Here is a 12,669-nt window from a genome sequence, read left to right on the forward strand (position 1 = left end):
AGAGTTGCAGCCATCCCTGTGTAAGTGGTAGTTTTATAAAATGCAAATGCATTTTAATTAATATTAACTAATAAGAGATCTTTTATACCAGCTGAATCCTTTGGGAGCACCTGGGTTTGAAGGAGTTAATGCTTGATCCACTCATAACACAAAATAGAGATGTGGTAGACTTGGGAGTGCTGTTCTGCACATCAGTATGAAAATGACCAGAGTGGGCTGGATCAGGTGTTGGCCAATACATTTTACATATTTGTATATGTCTAAAATTAACGGATAAATAATGCCAAAGTTGTCACACAAAAGAATGATGTACAAAATTGTTTAAACTGTCAGAGCAGTATTTAGCAAGAGTCTTCTTTCACAATTATTAAATAATGAAATAATTTTTCCTACTTAGTTAAAAAAAAAAATCACAGTTGTGACCTGCTAAGGTATTCCATCTTTGGAGTTTTGTTTGAGTTTAAGCTTAATGGACAAATGTAGGAGATATAAGCAGTACTGTCATGCCAATATGAGTCTATAGAATGTGTCTGGCCAGTTTGTTAGCAACCCCCTCCCCCCCTTGCAAAAGAAGCTAATACTCATTGGCTTCAGAAGACTTTACTGGTGCAATTCATTGTTCCTTGTCCCATTTTAGGTACATATGGAGAGTGTCTCTGTTCTATTATTGCGATTCTGAGGAAAGTTCACTACACTTATTTCTTGTATACATGAGTGTTCCAGTTCTCTGGAATTTGGGGAATTGATCCACATATGCAAAGGAATCTATCTGTGGCCTGACTGATTGAAATAACTGGGAAAGCTACACCACATAAGGGAGCTCTTTGCATGCCATGAATTTCTCACACTTGTAGCACACAGCTAATAATGGAAGTAGACACCAGTATACAAAATATGAATGAACAAGAACAAAACCTTAGGTTTACGATGAAGATTCTCAGCTATTGTGGCTCCTTTGAGATTAAATGCTTGGCTTCTTGTTCTGATGTGAAGTCATCATGAGGCAAATTCTGCCTGGCATTCTTGCTTGATGAGCATTTCTCACAGTGCTGTCCAATGTGTTATAATGAGAAACTTTACAGGAATTGAAGTATTTTCTATTCATTCAGGATTTCATGGTTTCACAGTAAAGGATGCATTATGAAGAAAAGTTCTTGCAAAAATGTTTGAATACACAAATGTAACTGTTCTAGAGGCCAGGTTATAGAAGCCAAAACTAAAACACCTGTTTGCATGTTTATAGATTATGGTTTTTTCAGGAGCAATGACACTAAAGGAAACAGCAGTCTAAATACTTAAACTCGTATACACTTCAGTTGTCTAACTGGAATATTTTCCAACAGGTGCTTGAGACTTCCCTATATTATAAATTCTTTCAAAACCTTACAGAGTGCTTGCAAATGAATTCCCCAGACCCTTCCTTAACCAAACTCAAGTTTTACTGGTCTTCCAAATCATTGCTTTAATTCACAACAAAGGAAATAATCTTTCTTTATAAAAAGCTGGCATTTGTCACCTTATTTAAATTGCAGCTGATGGATACCTAGCAATTTGTATCAATACAACTGTGGGTAAAAATCTGTGCTGGAAACGTATCTTAAGTTGATACATAATATATTCAAAAAGTCCATATGTAAAAATATACTGTTGATTTCGGAACATTAAAAAAGATTACATTATTTAAACTTTATTAACAAACTTCCTATAATGCTGCAGTTTTTTTTTTGAGTTTGTAATGATGGAAACTAAATGTCATTTTTGTATATTACTTTTCATGTGTTCCATGTCTAGACTCACTTTCACTAGTAGTGTTTTTGGTTATTCCACATAGAATAAAGACCAAAAGATGCCGTTTGCTTTTGAGACTGAACATGTGCACATTTTCAGAAAAATCTACGTTCTACTATGTGTGGATACTTCCTCCATATTAGAGGAAGGCAAAGAAGTACAAAAAAGGCTGTTACAAAGTACCACTTTCACAAGGACATTTTATTGGTCGGTTTTTCAATAAAATCTTCAATTTTCAGTGCATCATTGCCATGTTTCATTCTGTTACCTGAACTTTTTAGGTTAAGTATAAACACTTGAATTATATTGTCGAAGGCTTTCATGGCCGGATTCAACTGATTGTGGTGGGCTTAACCATCCTGAAAAATCTGCAGTTGCAGAACATATCTTAAACAAAACTGAACATAACATTTTATTTGAAAACACTGAAATTCTGGACAATTTAGAAGGTTACTTTGTCAGACTGCACAGGGAGGCCATTGAAATTCACAAACACCAAGACAACTTCAACAGGAAAGAAGAGCTTCTGAGAATTAACAAAGCTTGGCTACCAGTACTTAAAAACACCAAAAGCAAACCCCAAGGGCATGCTAAATTCATGAACAATTGACCCACCCAAACACAGGATTTGCATTCACCAATACTACTGCTGCTGCAGGGCATGAAAAGGTGAATCACTCACTGGAATGATAAACCCCACCCGCAATACAATACTATCAACCACATCTTTGCATAACAAGTTCTATCCAAACACTTACTGATTGGTTACCCACCTTGGGACATGGACAATATATACCCCAAACATTCCTTTCTCTCTGGACACAGTGCGTAACAGACTTCCCTCTGTGACACACCTCTGAAGATGCCAGCCACAGATGCAGGTGAAATGTTAGGAACAAGATCCACCAGACCACGGCCACACAGCCCAGAAAACCCACCACAACCACTTGAATGATACCTTTCAAGGCCAGTAAAATCAGTAGGACAGCACCAGCATACCGTCCCTGGGCCAAAATAACTTTTATAACTTGAAAGGTTTCTGTGCTTAAAGGTCATCTTCCTGGTCTTCGGCCCAATGTGTTTTGGAGTTAGCTGCCTTGTGTGTCAGTTATTCTCTTTGCATCTTCCACAAAGACAAGGTGGTGCTTGTGGACACACCTTGGATGTGCCAAGGGCCCTGAATACATTATTAGGACTCTAGACATCAGGAAAACTGAGTCACTATTTATTTCAGCGTCTCACCCAATAGGGGATGTGAACTGTCATCACAGTCTATCAGCAAGTGCCTCAAAGAGTGTATTCAGTAGAAGAAATATGCAAGGCCGTAATATTTCATCATCAGTGACCATAATCATTCGCCATTATAAAATTAATGCTTTCAGTTCTGGTGATGCCGCCTTTGGGAGGAAGATGCTTCAGCATGTTGTTGATGTTTGAACATGATGACCCGCCTTGTTTTGGGGGCACTGTTTGGGAAGGTCCCATAGATGTCTTCTTTGCTCAGTGGGAGAACAAGCATTGGTCTTTGTGAAAGGTCCTTCTCCAGTGAGCTTAAGGACTTGGTCCTCCTTGAGTCATTGTGCCCAGACCATCTGACAACAATCTGTTCATTACTTCTGTGATGTTTCTCTGCTCACTGGTGTTATTTTGTTTGCTCTAAACTATGGTTATTTCTTTCCGTGTCCACATTATTCAAGTTAGTTCTTTTTCTGGATAAGAACATAAGAACTAACCTGCTGGATCAGACCAGAGTCCATCTAGTCCAGCATTCTGCTACTCGCAGTGGCCCACCAGGTGCCTTTGGGAGCTCACATGCAGGATGTGAAAGCAATGGCCTTCTGCTGTTGCTGCTGCTCCTGATCACCTGGTCTGCTAAGGCATTTGCAATCTGAGATCAAGGAGGATCAAGATTGGTAGCCATAGATTGACTTCTCCTCCATAAATCTGTCCAAGCCCTTTTTAAAGCTATCCAGGTTAGTGGCCATCACCACCTCCTGTGGCAGCATATTCCAAACACCAATCACACGTTGTGTGAAGAAGTGTTTCCTTTTATTAGTCCTAATTCTTCCCCCCAGCATTTTCAATGAATGCCCCCTGGTTCTAGTATTGTGGGAAAGAGAGAAAAATTTCTCTCTGTCAACATTTTCTACCCCATGCATAATTTTATAGACTTCAATCATATCCCCCCTCAGACGTCTCCTCTCCAAACTAAAGAGTCCCAAACGCTGCAGCCTCTCCTCATAAGGAAGGTGCTCCAATCCTTCAATCATCCTCGTTGCCCTTCTCTGCACTTTTTCTATCTCTTCGATACCCTTTTTGAGATGTGGCGACCAGAACTGAACACAGTACTCCAAGTGCGGTCGCACCACTGCTTTATATAAGGGCATGACAATCCTTGCAGTTTTATTATCAACTCCTTTCCTAATTATCCCCAGCATAGAGTTTGCCTTTTTCACAGCTGCCATGCACTGAGTTGACATTCCCATGGAACTATCAACTAAGACGCCCAAATCCCTTTCCTGGTCTGTGACTGTTAGCACTGACCCCTGTAGCGTGTATGTGAAGTTTGGATTTTTTGCCCCTATGTGCATCACTTTACATTTAGCTACATTGAACTGCATTTGCCATTTCTTAGCCCACTCACCTAATTTATCAAGGTCCGCTTGGAGCTCTTCGCAATCCTTTGTGGTTCTTACCACCCTACATAATTTGGTATCATCTGCATACTTGGCCACCACACTACCCACCCCTACTTCCAGGTCATTTATGAATAAGTTAAAGAGCACTGGTCCCAAAACGGATCCTTGGGGGACACCACTCCCTACATCTCTCCATTGTGAGAACTTCCCATTTATACCCACCCTTTGTTTCCTGTTCCTCAACCAGTTTTTAATCCATAGGAGGACTTCCCCTCTTATTCCTTCATTGCTGAGTTTTCTCAACAGTCTCTGGTGGGGAATTCTGTCAAAAGCCTTTTGGAAATCGAAGTAGACAATGTCCACTGGTTCCCCCTTATCCACATGTCTGTTTACACCCTCAAAGAACTCTAGTAAGTTTGTAAGACAGGACTTGCCTCTACAAAAGCCATGCTGACTCTTCCTCAGCAGGTCTTGCTTTTCTACATGTTTCATAATTTTATCTTTAATGATAGATTCTACTAATTTACCAGGAACAGATGTCAAACTGACTGGCCTGTAATTTCCTGGGTCCCCCCTAGACCCTTTCTTAAAGATTGGTGTGACATTGGCCATCTTCCAGTCTTCAGGGATGGAGCCTGATTTCAGGGATAAGTTGCATATTAATGTGAGAACATCAGCAATTTCATGCTTGAGCTCTTTAAGAACTCTTGGATGAATGCAATCTGGGCCAGGGGATTTGGTAGCATTTAGTTTATCAATGGCTGCCAGAACTTCTTCCTTGTCTACCACTATCTTTGCTAGTTCCTCGGATTCACCTCCTAAGAAGCTTGGTTCAGGTGCAGGAATTTTCCTCACCTCCTCTTGGGTGAAGACAGATGCAAAGAATTCATTCAGCTTCTCTGCAATCTCCCTGTCATCTTTTAGCACACCTTTTGTTCCTTCATCATCTAACGGACCTACCGCTTCCCTAGATGGCTTCCTGCTTTTGATGTACTTGAAGAACTGTTTGTTGCTAGTCTTGATGTTCGCAGCCATGCGTTCCTCATAATCCTTTTTTGCCTCCCTTACAGCTAACTTGCTTCTCTTTTGCCACCATTTGTGTTCTCTCTGGTATTCTTCATCAGTTAAGTTGGACTTCCATTTTCTAAAAGACATCTTTTTTTTCCTAATAATTTCCTCAACCTGTGGATGTGTTGTAAGTTGCTGTTCTAGAGCTTACTGCAATTCAAAGTTGCCTAAACTGAATAAGGGGCAACTCCTGTAGGACACAGGAAGTTGAATTTAATTTCCTGTCTTCCTGCTGATTGGTGGGAATTACCCGTAGATGTTGTTCTTAAGCTCAGTGTGAGAAGGACCTTTCACAGGTAAGGCCAACCGTCGTTCACTGGCAAAATGGTTCAACTAGAAGACCCACAAATAGCCTATCACAAAATGATGGAGAAAAGACAGGCATTTCATAACTTGTCCAATGTATTAAAACAATCAGCTTTTTTGGTGAAAAAAATCTTAAGTTGCAAAACGTGCCATGTCACAAATGGTGTTAGGATGGTTAAAGAGGCAGATTCACACTAGCAGTTGCCAGAGCCTTCTCTTAGGTGAATTCCCATTCTTTCCTTCATAGTTACTGAGACTGCAACAAACAATTATTTCTATCCTCTATCCCCCAGTCGGGGGGGGGGGGTGTCCTGGAAATGACGCAGGTCTGTGCCAAGTGTTTGCCCACCCCACTAGTGTAAGTGCATCTTGCCTGCAGGGAGGGCAAATGGCAGCGAGTGGCACCACACAACTCTGCACTGCTCAACCTGGAAGAGGCAGCCTCCCCTAGAACCATAGCAACATAACTGAGGCTGTTGGCATAACTGGGGTAGACTTGGGGCATTCCTGGGCATGAAGCCAACTTTAGTTGGCTTCCACTGGAATTTCAGCCTGGGAACAGCCACCTGTCCCTCGAACACTTTCATGTGGCATAACTCCGCCCCATGAGAGCTTTCCAAGTGGGTGAAATTTTTCATGTTTGCCATGCCTTCTTGTGCCACCTGTAGGTGGTGTGGCAATGATGCTATTCATGTCTGCAGCATCCTCTGGGTTGTTAGCAAGATTTCAGTAATGTATCTTCCATTTTTTTCCTCCCTACATCTTCAAAACTGTATCTGCCTCCTGCCACATAACAAAAGGCCAACCAAAGTGATAACCTTAGAGGGGAAAAAATCAAGAAGCACTGACTGTTTATAAATGGAAACCTCTTTGAGATCATTATACCCATTTACAGCCTACTAGCATTCACTATGTTTAAGAACTGCTGCCTCAATTTATAGTGCCTATAATGGCCTCCATGACCAAAGATGTATAATTTCCAGAAACTCTAAAGCCACCCAGGGGGTGGGGGAGATAAATTCTGAATTGAAAACTAAATACTTTGTGTCTTATGAAACCTAAACTAATTTTATTACTTTAACATAAAATGCATAGTTTATAACTTAGCAGACAATATTTTACAAAATTTAAAAGTTATAAATGCCAGTTTTGTACAAGTAAAGTTGCAAATACAACAAACATTTGAAAGAAAACTGCAAGTTGATGCACCCTATACTATCTTAGCACATGTTCCTGAAGATGTGCTATCTGGTTAGAGAGCTCAATTCTCAATGACACTCAGTTTTCCTCTGAGGGTGCAGTTTCTGCTTCAACTGCTTCAATCTTTTCTCTTTTCCTGCAAGGAAGGACAATAAACTTTACCCAGTCTGTAGGTATGTGTCACTGGTTTGATGGAGAGGTGAAAAGGTCAACCACAAGTCAGCTCAAAGGATAATAGAAGTACACAGCTGTGCATAGAAGTACACACCTGTGTACTTAGAAGTACAATAGAAGTACACAGCTGTGCAGGGGATATGATTGAAGTCTATAAAATTATGCATGGGGTAGAAAATGTTGACAGAGAGAAATTTTTCTCTCTTTCTCACAATACTAGAACCAGGGGGCATTCATTGAAAATGCTGGGGGGAAGAATTAGGACTAATAAAAGGAAACACTTCTTCACACAACGTGTGATTGGTGTTTGGAATATGCTGCCACAGGTGGTGGTGATGGCCACTAACCTGGATAGCTTTAAAAAGGGCTTGGACAGATTTATGGAGAAGTCAATCTATGGCTACCATCTTGATCCTCCTTGATCTCAGATTGCAAATGCCTTAGCAGACCAGGTGCTCAGGAGCAGCAGCAACAGCAGAAGGCCATTGCTTTCACATCCTCCATGTGAGCTCCCAAAGGCACCTGGTGGGCCACTGCGAGTAGCAGAATGCTGGACTAGATGGACTCTGGTCTGATCCAGCAGGCTAGTTCTTATGTTGTTATGCCTGTAGCATGGCTATCTTGACTTTAAAAGCATTTCATTCATTCTAAAAGAGAAAATATTTCACAGGTGTTTTCAGTACTCACCCATTAGAAAAACTGGGGGGGGGGGGGGGGGGAAAGGCCTCAGGAAATAACTTTTTATTAGGCCTTTGCATCTCTTGTCTTACTGCTACTTACCTGCTGAAATCACCTGCTCTAAGGGAACCTCTGTGTACACTGTCAGACAAAAGGTCCAGCAGTGGCTTGCCTGGTATCTACCAATAGTATGAACTGGGCTGTTTTTTGAACTAAGAGAAAATGTTATGGATCCAGAGATATATAGAAGGCTGGGTAGATAATCCTACATCTGGCATCCATCCCCCGCCCCAACAGATCCACTTTATGTATATAGTTTTACAACTATCTTGCATTTCTTCTAATGCACATTTCACAAGCCTGTAGGGAAGCTCCACATATATTTAGAATATATATTATTCAGTTTCAAAGAAGAGTTCCAGTTTGTTCAGAAAGTGCAGTACTAACAGGCCACTTAGATTTGCAAAGTTTGTCTATTATCCTCACAGAATTACAAATGATCATCTTCAAGCACATGGTCATCAGTGGAATTACTATCTAAAGAATGATAGCTCACTTTTTAAAATAGGGCTGCACAATAAGTTTACATTGTGCTGAAAGACTGTATATACCTCAATGTACAGAGAAAATAACCCAATCATTTAAAAAGCTGGAAATGTATTCTAAATATTGTACTGAACTACAACATATCCAGAGAAAAAAATTCAAAGCTACTTCTAATTTATTAAATCAAGATCAATGGGGACTTCTAGATTTGGTTTCAATAACTTGTATAGACTGACATTCAAAATTGAACTGTGGGTGGGTGCTATTTGCTCTTCTTGTTCTGCCATACAGAAAAGAACACAGAACAAAGTGTTCAGTATTTTTTTTTCCTTTCAGTGTCAAGTAATGGAGTAAAAAAGCTTCGAAACTTACCGGATCTATACAAAGACCGCTTTAAAGAAATGCATATAAATGTTTGAACAGGAAAAAAGTGAGCTAACTTCATAGGAATTGAAGTAAATGTATAGGCAATTTAATACAAACACAAGCATGTTTAAGAGTTTTATTATCAAAGTCTTGTAAAACAATTTCAGAAACTGTACATCAACATGGCACAGACTGTAGCCTACTTTTGTTTTCACCTGCACAAAAGTAAATGCTCCAAAAACTTCCAGAACTAAAAGAACGGGTTGTCCAACTACTTTGCATATAACATGAAATCACTGTGTGCATAAGGGTACTACTTCAGTGACTGTAACACAAATTAGTTTATACAACTTGAGATCAAGTACATTATCAAGTAGACTTGTTTTAAAAATCATCATGACGTTCAATTTTAAAATGCACTACCTTCTTTTTGCAGTGTTTTCATACAAAAACAAACTGAAACAGAACATGAGTTATGAACACTACACAAGGTTAAATCTTTTTCATCATATGGCCCTTGAGGAAACAGATGCTTTGCATTATTGCCTTCAAAAGCCCAAGCTGTCAAAAAGTTAACCACAAAAACACCACCTGAGAATTTAAGATAAAAAATCACCTTAAATTACCCATAAAAAAGGTTAGTGCATTTCAACCTTGCCAAAGTCAAACAAGATCAACAAAAATATTAGCCACGAGGCTAAAAAGGGTTATCTACCTCTATGAGAATGTTTCTTTCCAGATGAAGCTAATGTTAGTTCTGTGTCTACATTTAAGACCCTTAGAAGATCAGCCATAAAATTGTTGATGAAGATGTTTTTTTTGCCACAGTTAACATGCAGCCAGTGCATTCCCTATTACCGCAAATGAATCAAAATCTAGAAACACTATTGTGGGTGAGCTGGTTTACTAAAAAGATCATACAACACAAACAGTCCATGCCTGCCAAAGATGCATGCAGCTTTTTGCTCAAAAAGAAAAAAAAGCAGCACCAAGTAAATAAGAACCACTGGGCTATTCAGTTCAGTTGGGTCAATGACAAGAATGGAAACCCAGACATCATTTTCTCTAAAGCTTTTGATGTAATTATTTAATATCAGGAGCTTTATAACCAGTTATAGTTACAGCTGTGTACATCTAGATTAAAAGGTTAAACAAGTACAGCATAAAGGAATCACACAGGAATGACACTGATGCATGTCAGCAGCTGTTTTTAACTGCAAAGGCAATATTCAGTCACTCATATCCATATCTTCTTCATGATGATCATCCCCATTGACTTTGGACTCTCGTGGTGCATCTCCAGTCCCTTTTTCAGCTGGTGATTCTCTAAGTTTGGGAGAAGCAGAATCGGCTGCTTTTTCTTCCTTCTTCTCTTTTTCACTATCGTAGCCTTGTTCTTCTTCATCATAATCTCTTGTGACCTGCTTTGCCAAGTTAACATACAAAACAAAACAAGTAAGACATGCTTCAAGGCTTCTGGGTTTAGAATTAAGAAGGTACACCCCCCTGTACACAGAGAACATAATTTTTAAGCATACTTTGACATCTTTGTCGCTCTCAGATTTTCTCTCTCGATCCTTTTCTTTGTCTTTGCTCTTCTTTTTCTTGCTTGTAGACCTTTCACGTTCATCCCTACTTCTCTCTTTGTCTTTGTCTTTATCCTTTTTCTTTTCCTTTTTGTGTCTAGGATAATGAAAGATTTCCAGAAGTTGGGAAATGTAGCCATTCTAATACAATTTAATGCAATTCAATGCAATATCAAGTCAAATTATAACAAAATGTGTGCAAGATGGAGAAAAGCTCTTAAGACAATGGTTGTTCTGATGCAAGAAATATATCTAACTAAATGGTTGGCCAGCATTTAACACAATTTACAGAGATAGCATTTAAGATAATAATGAAAAATTTTCATTCACAGAGAACATATAAAGTTCTGAAAAAAATCAAAACTGTTCTGCCTCCCAATGATAGTCACACACACATAGAAATTCGTCCTTTTCGCAGCTTCTCTCCTTTCCTAGCATCCTTGCCTCCCTCCAGTTGCCATCTCCCTCTTTCAATTCAGTTTTGTTTGCTTCTTCACATGTTCTTCTTTCTTCTTGCCTTGTCCTACCAGCCCATCCACCCTTTCCCCAATTTACCTCCACAGTTGAACTGGAGCTGCAGCCATTTTGGATTACTTATGCAATCCAAAATGGCTTCTGAGATCCCATAAGGAAATCACACAAGATTATTCTAAAGTGTTTAATCTGCTATCCACTGTTTTGTAATTTAGGATTAGTTGCAAAGTCTGAGATAAACCCAGATGTGCAGAAACAGTACCCTTGTCTGTACATGGTCCTACTGTGTGGATTTTTCAATCTGCATTCTGGAGGCATTGTTCCGAAACATTAACATTTTATATAAACTTACACATTTTACTTCATCAAAAATTTAAATTCTTCTATCAACATTTTCAAGCCTCAGCAACCTTTCACCCTTTATATGATTTTTTCCATACAGCAATAGCCAAGAGTAGATTAAATATTTATTATCAGCAGAATAGTATGTGAACCAGTTCTACAGGAACTGCAGAGAAAATGACTACTGATCTGTCAGTGAATATTTAAGTTGTTAAGGTACAAACCTTTTTGGTGAAGGGGATCTTGACATCTTTCTCTTAGGAGATCTAGGCTTTTTAGGTGATCTGGAGACACTCCTGCTTCTCCTGCGTCGTCTCTCTCTGAAGTTATCAGTAAAAAAAATCACTATGCCTCCAAAACTAAATACTTACACACATTTTCAGAATTATTGAATCTTGAAAAATATAACAAAATGTGTGCAAAATATAACAAAATGTCTACAAACATTCAGACTGACCCTTGAAACAATTATACCAATTCATGTTTATGTTGATTACAAAAGATAATTATTATTAGTCATCAATTTCTATGCCTGAGACTAAGCATTTAACAGTCCACCTGCTCTTGAGCAAATGGTCCATGAAGACTAAGAGCCCCATCCAAAGGGGGGGGGGAGGAGGTGAATCCTCTTTAGGGAGTGCCAGAGGGGCCGCGCCAGCAGATTCGCTTTCTCCAGAGCACTTACCCCAGCAGGGGAGCAAAACCACAATCATATGGCTGGTGCTGCCCTCCCTCTGCTGACAGTATACAGGTGGGCCACAGTTCACACTTACAGCAGCCCTTTTGGCTGGTATGAAGTGCGGTGCAGCCCATTGGGGCTTCCTGACAGTGAGAAGGCTTTTCGGGGAGGTGGCAGGGATGGGGCTGTTTGCTGTTTCTGGCCCACTGTAATGGAACAGCCTTCCAGAAAGGTTGAGATAGGCACCTACCCCTGAAGCTCTTCAGCAAAGCTGCAATGCACAATTACTTGAAGGATATCATGGGGAGATAAATGGACTCAGGCTTAATTGTTTTAATTATTTTTAAACACCAATTTTAACTAATGTTGTTTAGATCAGGGCTTTTATTTAATTTATTGCTGGGACCAGGCCTGGATTCTGATTGTGTCAGAATAATTGACGGAGACTTAATTTCAATTATTTTTTGACAATAAAAATATTGATTATATCCTTTCTCTTCAATTTAATTTCACTATTGATTCCTGTTTACTCCACATCTCATATTTATTTACTATATGTTCCTTTCTATTATCATCTTTAATAAAACTGAAAAAAGTTCATAATTTCTGTTTGTAGCCCTGGACATCTTTTTGAAGGAAAGCTAGGATTTACACATCTTTTAAAAAATACGAATGAACTGAAACTGTGATATAGTGCTAAATAAGCACTAAAAATGCAGACCTTAAGTTGTTTTATCTATAAGAACATATCAGAGTGGAGAAACTGGTTACATTTCATCTTCTATAACCAGAAAACCTGTGATTCATAGAAGTGCATTTCAGC

General features: G+C 39.3%; 1 protein-coding gene across 5 annotated transcripts in view; it reads right to left on the reverse strand.

Annotated features, from left to right (window-relative positions):
• Positions 1–8,887: 8,887 nt before the first annotated feature.
• SRSF11 (serine and arginine rich splicing factor 11) overlaps positions 8,888–12,669 on the reverse strand; it is a 29,045-nt gene continuing 25,263 nt past the window's right edge. For 3 of the 5 annotated variants that reach the window (XM_048496257.1, XM_048496259.1, XM_048496261.1), the window contains 3 exons: positions 11,392–11,487; positions 10,304–10,448; positions 8,888–10,189 (listed from right to left, as the gene is read on the reverse strand). In XM_048496257.1, coding sequence (XP_048352214.1) covers positions 9,995–10,189; positions 10,304–10,448; positions 11,392–11,487 — 436 coding nt within the window. In that variant the 3' untranslated portion in view covers positions 8,888–9,994. The remainder of the gene's footprint in view (positions 10,190–10,303; positions 10,449–11,391; positions 11,488–12,669) is intronic. The other 2 variants (XM_048496258.1, XM_048496260.1) reach the window with 1 other exon arrangement.

This window comes from Sphaerodactylus townsendi, linkage group LG05 (genome assembly GCF_021028975.2).
Source record: "Sphaerodactylus townsendi isolate TG3544 linkage group LG05, MPM_Stown_v2.3, whole genome shotgun sequence".
NCBI lineage: Eukaryota > Metazoa > Chordata > Lepidosauria > Squamata > Sphaerodactylidae > Sphaerodactylus > Sphaerodactylus townsendi.